General features: G+C 38.9%; 1 protein-coding gene and 1 long non-coding RNA gene across 2 annotated transcripts; one reads left to right on the plus strand and one right to left on the minus strand.

The window, feature by feature from the left end:
* The first annotated feature begins 1,508 nt into the window (after positions 1–1,508).
* LOC137287283 (uncharacterized) lies at positions 1,509–5,571 on the plus strand. The gene is made up of 2 exons (XR_010957023.1): positions 1,509–1,567; positions 1,865–5,571. It is a non-coding gene; the product is annotated as an uncharacterized lncRNA (long non-coding RNA).
* A 658-nt stretch (positions 5,572–6,229) lies between these two features.
* Positions 6,230–8,427, minus strand: LOC137287789 (uncharacterized). The gene is made up of 4 exons (XM_067820178.1): positions 8,415–8,427; positions 8,040–8,132; positions 7,045–7,300; positions 6,230–6,353 (listed from the first exon to the last, which is right to left on the minus strand). Exons 1-4 carry the CDS (start codon positions 8,425–8,427, stop codon positions 6,230–6,232), a joined length of 486 nt encoding a protein of 161 aa, XP_067676279.1.
* Between the last annotated feature and the right edge of the window lie 12,368 nt (positions 8,428–20,795).

The raw sequence follows: 20,795 nt of genomic DNA on the forward strand, positions 1-20,795 counted from the left end.
TACCACTATTTGTCATGAAATATTACATTTTAAATGAGTCTGTAGACCATTAATCATTGTTTACATCATGTTTTTCAAACTGTAAAGTACCATTTTTATATAAGTTTCTGAAACTTTTTTCATTTACTGTTAGCATAAAAAGACTGAAATACAGTTGCATGTATTGTTGAAGTAATTTAGAAATAATCCTTTTATCAAATTATGTAAATACATGTTGTTACATGTAGTCTACTTTTGTACACAAGTTCACACTAAAGTTCCAAAATGTGTCCTCAATATATATGCCACCTTGACTGAGGCTGCAAAATATTTGTAATTATTGAAACAGTGAGTTTGAAATGCCTTAAAAGTTGTTGTTTGTAAACTAATTAAGAAAAATATTACATATTGGGCCACTTGATTTGTATAAAAAAACAATGGTCATAGTTTTGTGCCATTATTTGTCTTCAAGTGATTACACCATGAGGCTGCATAGTTTTACTTCATATTTTGCAGTTGGTTTTCAAACTAAAAATAATTTTTTTAATTATCTCTGTTATATTTATGTAAATAAATACATGTCATCACTTATTTCCAGGTTGTATGCCAAGATCACTTTGATAAGACGTGCTTCAAGCCTGACTTGATAAACAGATTGTTAGGGAGGAGAGAGAAGCTACAGCTAAGAGACAATGCCTTTCCAATCCTGTTTGTTCACAGACCAAAAACAAAAGATGGGATGCGGGAGGAGCGTGTGAGGAAAAGGACACATAAAAAGGTATTTTTAACCTACTTAAGGTTTATAGCCTGTTTGAAATATATGACACTGGTAATTTCAGACAAAACAATATGATTACAAGTAAACTATTTCTTTGACTATTTTGTATATTTTACAGGTAATTCAGAAATTGATTAACACAGTGTTTCAACTGAACACTTGGACTGTTATTCAGTAATTCATGATATTAGAAACTACTCACGACCAGGAGAATGATTCAGTTTACAGTTAGCTATCATAGTATAGTTTTGATGTACAAAATATGTTATGTTCATGATTCACATTAATCAAGTTCATAAATTCCATGCAGAGCACCCAGCGTCATTTTTAATTAATGACCGGTATATGTGTAAATGAGCTATAAAAAATTCCTGATATCTCGAAAAGTCCTAACGAGATTTGTTTCTTGCAAAGATTGCTGATCAAATAGTGTAATGGCTGCAAGTAAATACATGTCTCATATACATGTTTTTAAATACACAGGCTGTCGCAGAAATGTTCTCAACCTGTGCTGGTGACCTTGAGAAGAAAAAGAGATCATCTTTGACATCGGCTGACACACTGAAGGTTATTTGTCTACTTACTGAGTTTTGTTTATTTAACAAGCAAATTGTTGACAAAATGTTCTGAATCGGTACTCTGTCATATACAAAAATTGTCAAGTTTGTTTGCAATCGTTGGTGTTTCTCTGCATCTTCGGTTTATTACAGTTTATGCCCATCATGGCTACATTAATAATGTTTGTTTGCAGATGACTGTTCCTGAACAAAGTGCAGCCAAAAGACTGATGTGACCATACTAAAATCAACAGTGAGTTTTCTGAACTTTTAGGCCAGTTCATCCGATAATCCACATCCACTTTTCCACATTATTTTCATCATTGAGTAATGCATTTCTCACTGAAAGACTTTGAATGGAGATTGTACATTTTCCAGCTACAGCTGCAAAAGCACAAATATGTTCTTTTACAAATATTATTGTTTGTATTAAAAGTAAATTTATTCAAGCATTTTGTGTGACAGTATTTTTAGTTTCAATATAGTTCCAGGGGCAGGGCCACCCCAAGAATAACAAATGGTTGGTTGCTTTTATGATTGTACATTTCAGCGGAATGCAGCTGTTCAGACAGATGTCTGGTGCCAGGATTGTTACCACCCGAAGTATCACAGGTGCCGTCTTAGAGCTGCTGACAGTATGCTGTCTTCTGATCATACTTACCACAAGGTTCCAAAAGAATAAAATGCCCTTGTCAGCATCACTGCATATCCCCCCTATGCAGTCTACTCCAGTTAAGCAGTCTGATTCTGCAGAGGCTGAATACACTGTAGAAAACCTTGATATGACATTTGATTCAAATAAGTCAGCTGACCAGACTGACTCTCCTTTTGAAGTTACAAGTTTGTCAAGTGAATTTGAATCAGATACTGACAAGTCTGAATTGGATGAATCTTATTATCAAGATGAAATTCATAACATTCTGTCAGATGACAAATACATAGTGTTTTCAGATGCACTTGATGGTTTGTTTCATGGAATTCCATGCAAACAATGTTCTTGTCCAGTAGATGAAATCAAAAAGTCATTTTCTGGAAGTATGATAACTGTAAAACAATATTGTACAGGTGGTCATGAAATTTTGTTTTGGAAGTCTAAGCCATTTATTGCTCCAAGAGTAGCAGCAGGTAATGTTTTGCTATCAGCAAGCATTTTATTCACAGGTCAAATCTTTAAGCATATTGCTGATGTAGCTTCATCTTATGGTGTGAAGTTGCTCACCATAAGCGCCAAAGATTGGCATGGGCTAGGCAGCATCAGGGACGGGCTATGCGCCACTGGCGTTACACCATGTTCTCTGATGAGTCAAGGTTTTGCCTACGATTCACAGATGGCAGAAAACGTTGTTGGCATCGGAGTGGGGAGCAATTCTTGACCATGATCGATATGGAGGTGGTAGTGTCATGGTTTGGGGTGGGATTACACATGACAGACGATCAGATTTGGTCATCATTAATGGAGCCATGTCTGGTCAGCGATACGTTGACCAAATATTGCGTCCTGTTGTGGCTCCATTGGCCGAAATTTGGTATTCCAAGATGATAATGCCAGACCACATCGGGCCCGAATTGTCTCCGCTTATCTCCGACAAGAAGGTATCCAGACATTGGACTGGCCCTCTAAGTCCCCAGACCTGTCCCCAATTGAACATCTCTGGGACCTTCTTGGTCGAAAGGTGTACGCCAGGGACCCAGGACCCGCCAACCTGGCCCAGCTTGGTGCAGACCCGTGAAGGTCCCGGGGTAGAATAGGCCTTCAGCAACCCATGCTTGCCATAAAAGGTGACTATGCTTGTCGTAAGAGGCGACTAACGGGATCGGGTGGTCAGACTAGCTGACTTGGTTGACACATGTCATCGGTTCCCAATTGCGCAGATCGATGCTCATGTTGTTGATCACTGGATTGTCTGGTCCAGACTCGATTATTTACAGACCGTCGCCATATAGCTGGAATATTGCTAAGTGCGACGTAAAACTAAACTCACTCACACTCACTCACCAGCTTGGTGCAGCTCTCCGAGAGGAATGGCGGGCAATACCACAGGCAACCATCCGGAAATTGATTAACAGCATGCCATCAAGGTGCCGTGAATGTGTTGCCCAAAATGGTGGACACACCAGATATTGAACTTGACGCCTAAAATTGATTTAGTGAATATTTAAAGCAGTTTCAAATTCGCTATTATTTCATTAGTTCCCTTATTTCTTGTCGGTAGTATAGTAGACTTTGAAGTTGATGAGGTGACAGAATGTAAAAGCTCTGCAGGAATGGAAAAGATTGGCTTTGAAAGAGGCCTTGACAGATTGGTTGGATGTAATGAATCCAACTTCGGTTTTAGTCTTGCTGTGTCTGATGTTTGTACAGATCGTCATTCGTCAGTTCGAAAACTTATGCAGTAAAAGTATAGGCCAATGAACATTGATCATCAGTTTGATCCTTACCATTTATCAAACAACTTGAGAAAGAAACTGCAGGAGGAATGTAGGTACAGGAAGTTTTCTGCGCTTGCCCCCTGGGTTCAGTCGATGTGCAATCATCTATGGTGGTGTGCTGCATCGTGTGGAGGGGATAGTGATTTACTTGTTGCTAGGTGGGAATCACTTCGATATCACATTGTGTATTGTCATGAGTGGGCGGGGCCAGGTCTTGTTACATAATGTTGTCATGGTCAGTCATCAGAAAATGAAATGTACAAAAAGAAGTGGTTGACACGTGATTCTGCAGCACACAGAGCTCTAGAGGAAATCATTCTGAACAAAAGATTTTTGAATGACATCAAACTGCTGAGTAAATTCTTGCACACTGGAAGATTAGAGGTAAATCACTCTCTTCCAAACAAGTACTGTACAAAACGACAAGAAGACATGTCGTACACAGTTTGCAGCTTTGGACCATAACAAACACATCAATGTTTCACCTAGTCAGTTTAATCATGTATACAGAGATGAAGATATCTCACCACAGAGTACCAGTAACAGTAACACCAGTCCACAAACGCCAGACTCTTCATGTATTCGTGTTGCTTATAGCAAGCATTGCAAAGACTGGGTGATTAAACCCATTGCCGAGCACAAGTCCTACAAATACCGGACAGAAATGATTTTGACTGTCCTCAAACATGGAAAAGTCTGAAAAGGGGGAGGTCAGTGCTAAACCAAATGCAGGAAATATTGCAAGAAAACCCAAACCATCCAAACAGTTTCTCATTAACAGGCACATATCTCGTTTAACCAAGTTGTAAACAGATGTTGATTCCAAGATGATTTGTATAATGATAGTTTTGACATATGGAATAATGTGAATGTTCCTGTATAAGAAATCTGTCAATTTTTGCTAGTAACCTTTGCTGATGTCATATGTTAGAATTTGTGATTAGTAAGTATTTTGAAAGAATGGTATTTGTTTGTACGTACGTGTATATGAATGTCATTACCACTATTCTTACTTATTGTCCTTTAAGAGATCCTTATGAGGAATGAGTTTCGAGAATTCTTCTGGTGACATAATTCAACCATATTGACCTCGTCTTAAGACTTTTTTAAAATATGTTTTATATTCACTACTATACAATGAAACAAAATTTTGATGTGCCTCATGCCAGGGAATAGTGATAACGTTGTGTAAGATAACATAACAGAAATACATAATCACATGTCTGCCAGTCTGTAACCATGCACTGGATGTAAGGCAGAGTATTATAGCTGGATTGTGAAACTAAGTGCTCATTTCAACTTACTGAAAAACAGCCCTTAATCAGATGCAGATAAATATCTTTTGAGGAGCCTTCATCCATGCTTTGTATTGGTTTAAGGTGTGAAACAAATGAGACATGAATGTATTGGAAACGTGTATAAAGTAACCTGTTTGGATGTAGAACATGTTTTGTTTGGTTTTTGCTTTTTTTACGATAATATAGTGTAATGTTGTTCAGAGTCTCAGTTTACTTTGAAATAAATATGATCTAGAATATGACCAAGTGTTATTTTTCAAGGGGTACTTCAAATAATGGTATTACTATATGTTGATAATTGGAATACATATTTCTATATGGCAGTGGTAGTGTAGGTTTTAAACAGGATAGCCAGTCTAGCATTCCTCCGTCATTAAATGCTACATCCTTAAATTGTGGTAAGAGGAGCTTTTGTAAATGTCACACTCAAATTTGTTGTAAAGAATGTATGAGTCAGCATTGGTAATCTTACCTGTATGTTAACAGCTAAAGACTGACAATGTGAATAAAAATTCAATTGATCATGGAAGTCTTTCCTTGGTTGTTGTTTCCGAGACAACATGCAGACAGTTGAAATATTTTTGTTTTTTAAATAGCCTCTTGCAGGGTTTGTCTCTACTCTGCTTGACACTACTGGACCAGTGAAGCTGAGCAGGGGGAGTAGCTAGATTGTGATGTACATCTGTGATGTTCAATGGCGTAGAATGAATGGATTAGAAATGAGGTTCTATAGCATGCACACACATGCACGCACAAACACATTATAATAATGATAATATTGCTAAAGTACTAATTTTAGTTAATATCATACAGCTGTTCAACAATCTTTTCACTTACCAGAACGAACATAACACACCAAAAGAAATTTTTGCATCTTGTATTTTGAATATTACATTTTATCTTCCTAAGGTAAGAAAAGAGTTGTATTATACTGGAGGCCATGTGCATACAATATCTTAAGTCAATGAATAATTATCAGGAAGCTGTTTCATAAAAATTAACATCTTGTCAAAGTAGTCATATTAATGTTAATGTGATTACAGGTTAATTTGTGTAAGTGGATATATAATTTAATCATGTGACAAATGAGGAATGAGAATACGTCTTTTAATGCACACACTGTGAAAATATTCATTATGAAAATACCAGGGAATTGGTCAACACTCATTGGACAATTTGATGCCAGTTCATTCATTAAATGTCAGAGCTTCCTTGAAAACTGTATATTCTGGACTTGGAAACTTGTTTGGTATTGTACCCACAACACATGCTGGAATCACTTTCCGGACACCTTTGCCAAGTCGTTCACCACTGTAAGCCCAGGAGATGAAATTTCGATAAGCTAGAAGTCTTGATTGGCTGGAATATATGCATGTACCTTTGAAAATAATCATCAATTACAACAAATGCCCTCTTAAAATCAAATTGCTTAAAAATTAATTCCAGTACTTTGTTCTAAGGTTTGGCACCCATTTCTATAATTTATGAAGGGGCTATTATAGTGCTCTATGTGTACTTAGGGTAATACATGTATTTAATTAGGTTTCATATATTTTGGCTTGGCTCACAAACTAGGGTTTTGAAACATGCTGGTCCTATCATTATTGAATTAATATAATTTTACATCTATTATTCCCCAAACATTTTTATAAATTTAGATTTTCTAGACATTCTTGTGGTGTCTATCAGAAAAGAACACGAAGACAGCACATCCCAAATTTGATGACAAGTAAATACAGTTGCAATCTGACTATAACAACTCAGTTTTGAAGGATATAGTTATCAGTAAGACTGCATTGATCAAGTCTGAATAGAACAAAAAAGATGTGAAATAAAATGCACATTAGCAGTGACAAAATTACCAAACGGTGTCCAGTTTATTTAAAGATGATTTCTATTGGATGTATACACTTGGTAAACGTAAATGCTGAAGGCAGTATACCTTGAAGCCTACATGTAATGCTACTATTTTACTATTTATGTCAAACAATAATGTACGTACCAGTTCGTCAAAGTATCAGGTGCTCTGCCACCCATCCCCTTGTAAAGCATGTGTTGCACGAACGACATGACGAGTACTGAATCTGTTGGGCAGATAGTTTCGAAGTCCCCATGACGAGTGATGCAACCATCGCATACTCGCAGTTTTGGAAACAGAAGGTCCCACTCCTCACAACAAAAGCATTCATGAGATGTGGTCATACTAATACAATGGCCACATTGACACCAATGGGTGTTACCAGCCCGCTCATCACGATCTTATCGACTGCCCCCATTGCTATCACTATCAGACAACTCAGCAACTCGCTCCTCACCTCCATTTTTGACCATTTTTGAAGGTTGCGCGAAAAGGTATCTTTAGTCAAGGGAGATAACTTTCTAGCGCTTATGTGGAAAGTAATTCTCCCTAGCTCCTCACACAATACAAAGATGTTTGAAGTTAGGTTGGTGTGCAAGTGATGTCACAGGTACGTGAAACATGGCGACCTCCAGGGAATCGGAAATTGTGACCTATTTCATCTAATGTTTTTTATACCCGTATCCATACAAATGTGCAAAGTATCTGAATAATGTCTATAGTGTGGTTCCTTCTCATATACCGAATGTTAATTTTCCGTGGAATGTTCCTTTAATGTTTGAAATAATTGATGTTAATTGATATTTACTTGCCTTTATGGTCCTCTGTCGGCTTCGTAGCAGTCGTCCTTCATCCCTCCCTCCTTGGTCCTCTTCTGTCCATGGAGCGTCTTCTTGGCAGTCATCACTGCCTCTAGGGGACTTCAGGGTCCATTTCTGCCCCCAGGATGATGATGTCCACGGTCCTAATTGTAGAAATAAAGAATAAATTAATGTTTCAAATCATTGATATTTACTACATAGGTAATGAATGCCAAAAGTATGTATATATGCTTAATTGTGGAAAAATCTGTATCCTGAAATGCACGTTGTAACGTGCACATTATGCCATGGTGAACAAGAAAAGATTGAAACACTTGCCTCCCTGGTCCTCTGTCGGCTTCATGGCAGTCGTCCTCCCTCCCTTGTTGGTCCACATCTGTCCATGGAGCGTCTTCTTGGCAGTCGTCACTGCTGGTAAAGATAATGAGAAGTTTAATGTTTGAAATAATTGATGTTAATTGATATACTTCAGAAGAAAAAAAAGGGTGATTTACACAAATTTACAAAATTTAAATGTCATATTTACAAACATTTACAATGATTGTGAAGGTGATATTTACAAGGGTTGTAAAGTTTTGTAAATTTAGGAAGGATTTTACCACTGCTTCTTTCAATTTTGCCATTTCTCAAGAATCCCCATGACTTTGTAAATTTACTAATTTATTATTTCTTTTGTTCTGTTAGACTTCTTACTGTTGATATGCATAATGGATCTTGCATGTGACATATTTATTCATTAAAACTGAAGGAATAAGCCATATTTTGTATAGTCCATTTGTGCTTTATATCAATGCAACGCGTCTGGTGCGTGAAAACATGAAACTTGATGTGTACAGCCAGCATTGATCTATATACCAAATACTTGTGCCTGTTAAAACAGATGTCTTGCCTTTGTTCGAGATCATCGTCCAAAGCTCATTGCAGTGATTTTATCACTCTACTCCGTGGGAACTATATGCATTCTCTAAATAACACCTGTCACTAGACCCTTCATGCTGGTGCTCATTAACGGTGTTATGCAATTGGCGTATTCACGAAATCTCATAAACATGTCAATAGATAATCGGTTGTGATGTCAGTACATGTTGATTGTAGCAAATACCCATATGAATTAATAACAATCATTGTGTAACAAGATTTACATAATCATTTACAAGAGGTATGTCACAGAATATTTAAATGGTGCGTGCTGGTCTATCATTTGTTTGTTTATGTTCGGCATACATAAATTTTTAATTTATCATTCATACATAAAACATAACTTACATAACTGTACACACTGCTTTGCATTTGGTAACTGAGTAAATATAAAAAATTCTTAAAGTGCTACACAATCATACATCATCAGTGTCAACAGTGATAGTTCACTTCATACACAACTGACTCAACAAGATGGGAAAAACTTTTCCATACTCTCTCATGGTCTTCCTTTCTGCTTGAAGATGTTTTTTGTCTTAAGTCTATGGTTACGTCAGTGAGCATCCACAATTTTACCATCAAGACACCAAAAATAATTATCTTACCAATAACATTCTCATAAATGCTCTATATTGATACAATTAGTTTGTATGTGTGGAATGCACTTTTCAAATGTAAATAAACCAAAGTTCTAATACAAGATTATCATTTGATGAACCACGAGGTTAATTCTTCAATCATATTTAGTATCAAATCTAAAAGAAGCAGTGACGAAGAGGTAGGCAGATCTTAAGATGGACAGATTATTAAGATCAGATACTTCACTATTTCCGTATAAGATTGTCTTCAAGCTTTACCTGTGTTTGTAATTCAAATTTATATACATATGTGACAACACATGCAGCATTTAAATTTTGTATTGTATGTTGTATGGTACCGGTGTCGATATAAACTGTAAAGCTGTTCACAATCCCATTTCATTTTTTATCAATAAAAAACAAACACAATAATTAAGCACAAAAAATGTGTAAATCATTCCCTCTGCTGGTGATGGCTGTGTGGGATTAGCTAAACGACCAAACCCAGTTGAGCATGCCTTTTAATCCTCTTACTCTTAAAATAAACAACTTCAGTCCAAAGAGGATACCACTAGTGGGATTATTTGGCTGATTTGAGTTAGTGTTTTGATAACGCTTAGTCTTGATGAACAATAGTCTATTTCAACAACATGGTCAACTGGTAAAATTCATATTAAAGTGACATACCTTTATTTACATGATTCACAAACCGTTGTGTACATGTCCACTGTCCATTGTATTTCTTGGTTGGAGACGTTACAGAGAGGAAGAGTAACTCAAAGTAATTTGATGACCTTTTCAGATCTAAATAAATATATGAACACCCGATGGGAAAATGCAGTTGATCATTGCACACCAACATACGGACATTTTTGCTATCGTGAATTTGAGACTTTACATCTACAAAGCCGTGCAGAATGTCTGTCAGCGATATTTCTTCAGAGGGCACATCAGCTCAGGTGAGTATACTGCAGATGATGCAAGTATATTATTTGTAAAATCAGTAAGGCAATCCTGATGACGCCATGTGTTCCTTCAGCAGAATGGTTGTTGAGAAATCGCACACTCAAGAGTACCATGTCATTTAGCAGGGAGCTCAATACACAGAGTCGTAGAGTATCCCTGCAAGTGTTTAGTATATTGAATCACGATATGAGAACAACAGCCCGACTAATTAGCTGATCAAAGGTTTATTACATGTCATAAATATCCTTCCTGGGACCTAATCAGGCTATGGGGGTGGGATATATTCCCCAGGTAACACCAGCTGTTTTTTTTTTTTTGTGGTTGAGCTGAAGGATTACCTGTTGCATGTATTTTCAATTATAATGTATAATTAGTATAAGACTGATTTTGGATGTATTCTTACAGACGTAAAACGTTCTGTTTTATGTTTTAAGAGATAGGTTTCATCAAAAACAACAATGACGGAGCAATACAGACTAATCCCAGTATTCATGCATATACGTATTTTGGGTTCCCATATCACACGTCATTATATGGATGGAATAGTGACTTTAATAGATATAAACGCATTTACTCACAAAACACATCCTTTTCAAAATCGCTAAAGCACTTCAAAATCAAATTTAACACAAATATATTTTAAAACCTAAACTGATTGTTTATTTCTTTGTAAATGTTTGTACCGTTTTCAAACAAGGTATTCTTATACGATGTTGTATTAGCAGTAATTCGACTTTATTTAAGACTTTAGTTGTAATTAATACTTGCTAGTCATTTTGTTAGGTTTTTTCAAAATGCTAGTTGCATTTTTCCCATGAATTTACTTTCACAGACAACTATGAGGCAGGCTCTACGGAATGCTGAGTCTGTAAGAGGAATGACCCTAACTCCACAACAGACGTAAGAATATATTTTAATATGATTTAAATACAGTAACTGCAAGAGTTTCAATGCATTAAACCATTCAACAAGTAAAACTTCAGGTGTTTCTACAATAACCTCGACATGAATTTATCTTCATTTTGCTGACAATAAATTTAGAATTGTATTTTTTCAGGTTGGAAACAGGACAGAATAAGGATGTTAAGGCAGCTCTCCCTGTTATTCCGTATATCCATTTATGCTGAATTTCAAGGTATTGCAGTTCTGCTTAATGCTCTGTCCTATATGCATCAGTGCACAACAAAAAATGAGCACAACCCACTATCATATAAATAAGAATGCTCATTTCTTGAGCTCCAAACGAAACTTTTGTTGCACAGTAAAATTATGCAACAAAATGTGATGTTCATGGGCGATTTTGTTCAACCGTTTGAATCGGGTGCATGTGTTTGGTGATGACTTCTTGTTATAATTCTGTAATCACTGTATAATATATGTCAGTTTTATTGAAACATAAAGTTTCTGTCAGGGTATTGTATTTTGTTTGTTGCAGTGGCTGTGACAAGATGTTTGCAGACACAAAAGGAAACAGTCTCAAGAAAGAAAAACCACCAAAACAAACACAATGATGTCATGAGAAAATATTCCAGGAAAACTACATTAAGTAAACATGAAAACCAATTTAACTAGCTTTCGGGAATCAAGAATTAGATGAAACTGTTTTAAGAGGATGCACTACGTAACTTGGCTTACCATCAATTAACAAGGAAGAAGGCATGTTAATTGATGAATCTTAACTGAGATGATATCAATTAACAAGGCATTAGGCCTTGTTAATTAATGACCCTTACTGACATGACTTGCTCATCAATGAACAAGGGATTAGGCCTTGTTATGTGTTGAGGCTTTGGTCAAGGCTGGGAGATACAGTAACAATCACCCCACAGTAATAATCCGTGTGATCCTTCAAAGGAGAAAAAAGGTTGTACCATACAACACTTGTGTTCTAATAAACTAAAGACACAACTATCAATAATACTTGCTATGAGATTATGAGAATAACCATTGATTCTATTTTCACACTGGTTTACCATTCACTTAATGCAAGTATAATCATATTGACTGTTTTCTTCAGAAATCGAGTCGAAGGCAGACGTCCCCAGCCATAAGAATGCAAAATATGAACAAGTATTAAAGAATGCACAACTACAATGCTACCCCATTGTTTTTGATTGTATATTTGATAATAATGTGTAACATACTTTCCGTAAATGAAATGTTTTGGTATGAAATTTAATCTTCCTTTTGCTTGTTGTAATCTGATAATTCCTTCCCGAAGGTAAATAAACATCTAGTGTAAGCTTGACAGTGTCCATTTTTGTTTTGGGGTAATTTAATTCGCATGATAGACGGGAGTATTATAAAAGTGAAACAAATTCCGCATTATAGAATACCATTTCCATCAACAGTGCAGTATTGACCATGGAGTACTATCAAGCGAACATCAAATGTATTTCAATGTTATGATATGCTACATTCCTTGTTCAGGCGTCATAAACCAAATTCAGCACATTACAACTTTCACCACCTAAACAACCCACTCCTCGGCACATTATCGCGATGATGACACTGCAAGATGTCAAACCAGCCTACAACTCAGCAGAAACAATTTCAAAATGTTTTTTTATCCAATTTTGTATCAAATAAAAATGCAAAAGAGTAGCGAGGGAAATGGAAGCAGTGTGACTCGCCACACCTCAAATATGGTTCCTATGCCATGTGAATAAAATGACAATGCACAAAGTCGAACGAAGGCCATTCTGTGTTTTTTACAGGCACAAGGTGGATAAGAACTTACTAGTATTTGGCGTTACCACTATTGATCACAAGATAAACCTCCCCGAAATATCAACATGTCAAATATTCCACCACTATAAGTTCTAGTAACATATATTCCATTATATCAGTACTGCTGTTTGTAAGAAAATAAATAAAATTACAAGCGTACAATCGCGATTCAGAAGTGCAATATGTTGTACCAGGGAGCCTATATAGAGTATTGTAGAGTATCCCTGGTTGTACTTGGACTTTCATCCCTCATAACGAAGCCCGTGGGAGACCAAACCCAGTCATAGCTGGTGGATGTGCACTCAAGTGTAACGGCTACCGATTGTCTGCTTCATTTGGTGATACGCCGAGGGCTAAGAAGGTGGGGCCCATAGTGTGTTCAGAAGGATGATGTGTTTGATAGGCATTTTAGAAGTATGGCGAGTCACAAGAAAGTAAGATTCTTTATGGATAACAACTTTTTGTATTGTATATGATGTGTCGTTTCAGTATGGATTGATATACCGTTGTCAAACAAAATCATATATACTATGTTGTTATCCATAAAGAATGTATGTAGAGATGTTGGGTTTTGTAAATCCATCTCTGAATTTCCGTTCGATCCAATCGAAAATCATCTCAGTAGAGATGGTGAACTACTGGAAACTGTCATTCGTCCAAGTTCAAAGCAGGACTTGAAACTGACAAGCGTTTTCACCAGTTTCCGTGAGATCCAGTCATCCGAGAAAAACGGATGTATACATATGGAAATTAATTAAGCAACACCAAATTCAAAGACACATAAAAACTTAACAAAGTTTAACGAAGTAATTTTGATGATTGATTATTCAATTTTGATGTATTGACATACAGCATGAGCTTTTCATGGGTTGATATGACGCGCGTGAAGCTTGCACAGCGCACGTGCATTGCTTTAACCTCAACTTTCGAAAAATGCACTTTTTCCCTGGGGTGTTTACAAGCGCAGGTTGTCGATTGCATTCGGTTTTTCATTCATTTCAATGTCATGGCACGTAGGAAATTATCAGAGGCCACTCGTTGGCAAATAATCGGCATGAGGAATGCTGGTATGTCTCTAAGACAAATCGGGACTCAAATCGGACGACATCATTCCATAATTTCAAAACTTTTGAAAAAATACCGGGCCACTAATGAAGTTAAAGACCTGCCTAGACCAGGAAGACCCAGGAAGACCACAGTCCGGGAGGACAGAGCTTTACTGAGACTTGTACGGCGCAGGTCCTTCGACTCGAGCTCTCGGTTGAGACAGGAGTGGCTTCCAGGGAGACCCATCTCGAACAGGACTGTTCGGAATCGTCTGAAAGCTGCAGGATACCGGGCAAGGAGGCCAATCAAGCGACCCAGACTGTCTCCAGCCCATAAGGCAGCCCGACTGGCCTGGTGTAATGACCGTTTGCACTGGAACATTGCCTCTTGGAGGAAGGTCCATTTCTCAGATGAGAGCCGGTTCTTGCTGCACATGGTGGACGGTCGTACTCGGGTCTGGAGGCAGAGGAACACAGCAATGGCTCCACGGAACATCCAGGAGACTGTGGCCTTTGGGGGAGGTTCCGTTATGGTATGGGGGTGCATTTCCATGAACTGCAAGTTGGATATCATTACCATCCGTGGCAACCTTAACGGTGTTCGTTACCAACAGGAGGTTCTTGACAGGGCTGTGGTACCTCATTTTGAGAACCATCCTCTGGCAACGAGACCCATATTTATGGACGACAATGCTAGACCTCACAGGGCGCATGCTGTAAATGATTTTTTGCGGCAAAATGCAATTGACAGAATTCCATGGCCTGCCATGAGCCCTGACCTCAACCCCATTGAACATTTGTGGGACTTTATTGGCCGTCGTGTGAGGCAGAGAGACCCACCAGTCCATAATCTCAACGAATTGACGGCTGCCCTGCATGAGGAGTGGAACAGGATCCCCCAGAATCAGATCCGGAGACTCATCCAAGGAATGAGGAGGCGTCTGGAATCGGTGGTGCGTGCGCAGGGAGGACACACTAGATATTGATGAAAGTCGGTGTGCAGACTCTCAGATGACTGTTCTTTCTTTCCATGTGACATTTGTGTTAATACACCTGACAACAACGTCTGTGGATGAATAGTAAATTGTGTCCATTTTTTCATGAATTTAAGACAGTTTTAAGAATTTGGATTTCGTTGCAATAAAGCAAAGTCTTGATACTTTTTCCCTTTAAGTTGTTTGTCAGAGATCGTCTGTTGAATAAAAAAGTGTCAAACTATATCAACCCGGCATATTTTGATTGTCAGAACACTTCAAAGTTGCTCCAATAGAAAAAATTGGGGTGTTGCTTGATTAATTTCCAGGTGTATAGTTTCTTTGCAACTCATAGACAAAAAACCATGTCATATGTACAAGTATCACACCTGCTTAATTACATAATGTGGCTGAGACAGGACTCGGGTGCATGAGTCACCAATCAATTTATTTTGTTTATGGCGTATAGCCTGATAGGTGTTAAGTTTAAATGGCACGTGGTCAATGATTGAAGCTGTGTATCTTTAGCAGACAGGCAGCCATACATATAGGTGTCAATAAACCAGACATTAAGCTTTCTCTGTGATAGAGGCTGCTTCTTACAACCAACATGTTTTTTTATGTAACGAGTAGATTATTTACTTGTTTGTGTACACACCCAAGATTAGACTACTGCTCACGACCTCATACTCCGGGCATGCATACTGTTTCAAGCTTCGCAAACCTATTCACTGCGCATGCGTTATGGGTGCAGTGCAGCACAACTGTTGAAACAACTTCTTCCCCCAGCGCTGAGGGAAATTTAGTGAATTGCTTGAACTCCGAATTCGCGTTTTTTTTCCATCGCGTTTTTTTCTTTATAGGTTAAATTGGCATTTTTTATGATTTGTTTCGGTAACTGCATACCGAAAGGTATCAGAATCTGCAAAGTTGTGTTTTCCTTTTTTATGTGACCTTTTAGAAAGTTTCGTTCCATGAGATAACCTATCAAAATAATACAACATATCAATAATGTCCTATGTTCCAGGGTGGGCAGTTCTATATGAGGTCTTGATGTTTATTTTTGTTTGGGAGCAGTGTCTGGCCAGCACTATGTTGCACCATGTTCAGTCTCCACTCCAACATAAAATTTATCATCTCGAAAACGTTGGGATGGGCTTTGCCAACAAGTTACTTTAACCTCCCATGCCAACCTCCAACCTGTTATTTGTCCAGGGCACATTTCTGTCATGGGGTTCCTTTCCTGAAGGTTATTGTTTAGTTATGTTAAATATAGCAGTATGTGTTAACTGCAACTAGCTCGTGTACAACAGGTGTAGTCCTACGAAGCCTAAAATTATTCAGTTAGGTACAGTTCAATCGGCTTATGGGACTTCATGCCTCAATGACTTAATGGGATCATGGTGCATTGTTGCTTGGCTGACCACAGAAAGGAAGAATCAACAGAAACAGCAAAAATCAAATATGCTTGTGAATTATTTCAAAAGGTGATCTATCCCATCTGTATCACTAGTTCTATTGGTAAAGGTTGGATCGACCACATGATTCATAGCAACATATACTGTCATGTGTTATGTTATCACAACACAATCTCTATCATTTAGCATATTATCAGAGGTGACAAGGTGATATTGTTCATGGTTAGTGTTATTCACTGTTCCCAAACACAAAATAAGTGCGATACTGAGTCTGAATTCATTTCTAAATAGCTTGTGCATAGTGAAAGAAACACCCATGCATCTTCACTCCACCGAACACTGTAGTAAGAGCATCAGCATCCTATCCCTAACAGAGTGACCCCTGTTCACTGAACAGTGGTCTGTCCCACTCTTATTTCACGCTTCAATTACCTCATCAATTATGTCGAAAGGTCAAACTGTAATTAGCCTTTGGGATTTATTAGGTGTGAATTTGAGGCCTTGTGGACCGTTTCACCATCACCCACCAGTTATCTCCCCTTGAGGATCTTTACAAATTGTAAATGTCTTGTAAACATCATCTTTCCAAAAATTTAAATGTCTTGTAGACATCATCTTTATAGAAGATTTACAAGCTTGTGAAGGTGACCTTTTTTTTCCAGTGCTTGCCTTTATGGTCCTCAGTCGTCCTTCGTCCCTCCCCTGGAGGACTTCACGGTCCATTTCTGCACACATAATGATGATGTCCATGGACCTAATTGTACAAATAAAGAATAAATTAATGTTTCAAATCATTGATATTTAGTACATAGGTAATGAATGCCAAAAGTATGTATATATGCTTAATTGTGGAAAAATCTGTATCCTGAAATGCATGTTGTAACGTGCACATGACGCCATGGTGAACAAGAAAAGATTGAAACACTTGCCTCCCTGGTCCTCTGTCAGCTTCGTGGCAGTCGTCCTCCCTCCCTCCCTCCCTTGTTGGTCCCCTACTGTCCATGGAGCGTCGTCTTGGCAGTCATCACTGCCTCTAGGGGACTTCACGGTCTATTTCTGCCCCCAGGATGATGATGTCCACGGTCCTGATGGTAAAGATAATGAGAAGTTTAATGTTTGAAATAATTGATGTTAATTGATATACTTGCCTTATGGTCTTCTGTCGTCCCTCCCTCCGTGGTCCACTTCTGTCCATGGAGCCTCTTCTCGGCAGTCGTCACTGCCTCTGGGGGACTTCACGGTCCATTTCTGCCCCCAGGATGATGATGTCCACGGTCCTAATTGTAGAAATAAAGAATAAATTAATGTTTCAAGTCATTGATATTTCCAACATACATAATGAAAGCCAAAAGTCTGTATGTCTACGGAATCGGTTTCTAATTGTAGAAATAAAGAATAAATTAACGTTTCAAATCATTGCTATTTACCACATACATAACGAATACCAAAAGTAGGTATATATGCGGAATTGTGGAAAAATTTGTATCCTGAAATGCACGTTGTAAGGTGCACATGACGCCATGGTGAACAACAAGAGATTGAAACACTTGCCTCCCTGGTCCTCTGTCACCTTCGTGGCACTTGTCCTCCCTCCCTCCCTCCCTCTGTGGTCCACTTCTGTCCATGGATCCTCTTCTCGGCAGTCGTCACTGCCTCTGGGGGACTTCACGGTCCATTTCTGCCCCAGGATGATGATGTCCACGGTCCTGATGGTAAAGATAATGAGAAGTTTAATGTTTGAAATAATTGATGTTAATTGATATACTTGCCTTATGGTCTTCTGTCGTCCCTCCCTCCATGGTCCACTTCTGTCCATGGATCCTCTTCTCGGCAGTCGTCACTGCCTCTGGGGGACTTCACGGTCCATTTCTGCCCCCAGGATGATGATGTCCATGGTCCTAATTGTAGAAATAAAGAATAAATTAATGTTTCAAGTCATTGATATTTCCAACATACATAATGAAAGCCAAAAGTCTGTATGTCTGCGGAATCGGTTTCTAATTGTAGAAATAAAGAATAAATTAACGTTTCAAATCATTGCTATTTACCACATACATAACGAATACCAAAAGTAGGTATATATGTGGAATTGTGGAAAAATTTGTATCCTGAAATGCACGTTGTAAGGTGCACATGACGCCATGGTGAACAACAAGAGATTGAAACACTTGCCTCCCTGGTCCTAGGTCGCCTTCGTGGCAGTTGTCCTCCCTCCCTCCCTCCCTCCCTCCGTGGTCCACTTCTGTCCATGGATCCTCTTCTCGGCAGTTGTCACTGCCTCTGGGGGACTTCACGGTCCATTTCTGCCCCCAGGATGATGATGTCCACGGTCCTGATGGTAAAGATAATGAGAAGTTTAATGTTTGAAATAATTGATGTTAATTGATATACTTGCCTTATGGTCTTCTGTCGTCCCTCCCTCCGTGGTCCACTTCTGTCCATGGAGCCTCTTCTTGGCAGTCGTCACTGCCTCTGGGGGACTTCACGGTCCATTTCTCCCCCCAGGATGATGATGTCCACGGTCCTGATGGTAAAGATAGTGAGAAGTTTAATGTTTGAAATAATTGATGTTAATTGATATACTTGCCTTATGGTCTTCTGTCGTCCCTCCCTCCGTGGTCCACTTCTGTCCATGGATCCTCTTCTCGGCAGTCGTCACTGCCTCTGGGGGACTTCACGGTCCATTTCTGCCCCCAGGATGATGATGTCCACGGTCCTAATTGTAGAAATAAAGAATGAATTAATGTTTGAAGTCATTGATATTTACAACATACATAATGAAAGCCAAAAGTCTGTATGTCTGCGGAATCGGTTTCTAATTGTAGAAGTAAAGAATAAATTAACGTTTCAAATCATTGCTATTTACCACATACATAACGAATACCAAAAGTAGGTGTATATGCGGAATTGTGGAAAAATTTGTATCCTGAAATGCACGTTGTAAGGTGCACATGACGCCATGGTGAACAACAAGAGATTGAAACACTTGCCTCCCTGGTCCTCTGTCACCTTCGTGGCACTTGTCCTCCCTCCCTCCCTCCGTGGTCCACTTCTGTCCATGGATCCTCTTCTCGGCAGTTGTCACTGCCTCTGGGGGACTTCACGGTCCATTTCTGCCCCCAGGATGATGATGTCCACGGTCCTGATGGTAAAGATAATGAGAAGTTTAATGTTTGAAATAATTGATGTTAATTGATATACTTGCCTTATGGTCTTCTGTCGTCCCTCCCTCCGTGGTCCACTTCTGTCCATGGAGCCTCTTCTCGGCAGTCGTCACTGCCTCTGGGGGACTTCACGGTCCATTTCTGCCCCCATGATGATGATGTCCACGGTCCTGATGGTAAAGATAGTGAGAAGTTTAATGTTTGAAATAATTGATGTTAATTGATATACTTGCCTTATGGTCTTCTGTCGTCCCTCCCTCCGTGGTCCACTTCTGTCCATGGATCCTCTTCTCGGCAGTCGTCACTGCCTCTGGGGGACTTCACGGTCCATTTCTGCCCCCAGGATGATGATGTCCACGGTCTTAATTGTAGAAATAAAGAATGAATTAATGTTTGAAGTCATTGATATTTACAACATACATAATGAAAGCCAAAAGTCTGTATGTCTGCGGAATCGGTTTCTAATTGTAGAAGTAAAGAATAAATCAACGTTTCAAATCATTGCTATTTACCACATACATAACGAATACCAAAAGTAGGTGTATATGCGGAATTGTGGAAATATTTGTATCCTGAAATGCACGTTGTAAGGTGCACATGACGCCATGGTGAACAACAAGAGATTGAAACACTTGCCTCCCTGGTCCTCTGTCGCCTTCGTAGCACTTGTCCTGCCTCCCTCCCTCCCTCCGTGGTCCACTTCTGTCCATGGATCCTCTTCTCGGCAGTTGTCACTGCCTCTGGGGGACTTCACGGTCCATTTCTGCCCCCAGGATGATGATGTCCACGGTCCTGATGGTAAAGATAATGAGAAGTTTAATGTTTGAAATAATTGATGTTAATTGATATACTTGCCTTATGGTCTTCTGTCGTCCCTCCCTCCGTGGTCCACTTCTGTCCATGGAGCCTCTTCTCGGCAGTCGTCACTGCCTCTGGGGGACTTCACGGTCCATTTCTGCCCCCAGGATGATGATGTCCACGGTCCTGATGGTAAAGATAGTGAGAAGTTTAATGTTTGAAATAATTGATGTTAATTGATATACTTGCCTTATGGTCTTCTGTCGTCCCTCCCTCCGTGGTCCACTTCTGTCCATGGATCCTCTTCTCGGCAGTCGTCACTGCCTCTGGGGGACTTCACGGTCCATTTCTGCCCCCAGGATGATGATGTCCACGGTCTTAATTGTAGAAATAAAGAATGAATTAATGTTTGAAGTCATTGATATTTACAACATACATAATGAAAGCCAAAAGTCTGTATGTCTGCGGAATCGGTTTCTAAT

Source organism: Haliotis asinina, chromosome 6 (genome assembly GCF_037392515.1).
Source record: "Haliotis asinina isolate JCU_RB_2024 chromosome 6, JCU_Hal_asi_v2, whole genome shotgun sequence".
Classification (NCBI taxonomy): Eukaryota; Metazoa; Mollusca; class Gastropoda; order Lepetellida; family Haliotidae; genus Haliotis; species Haliotis asinina.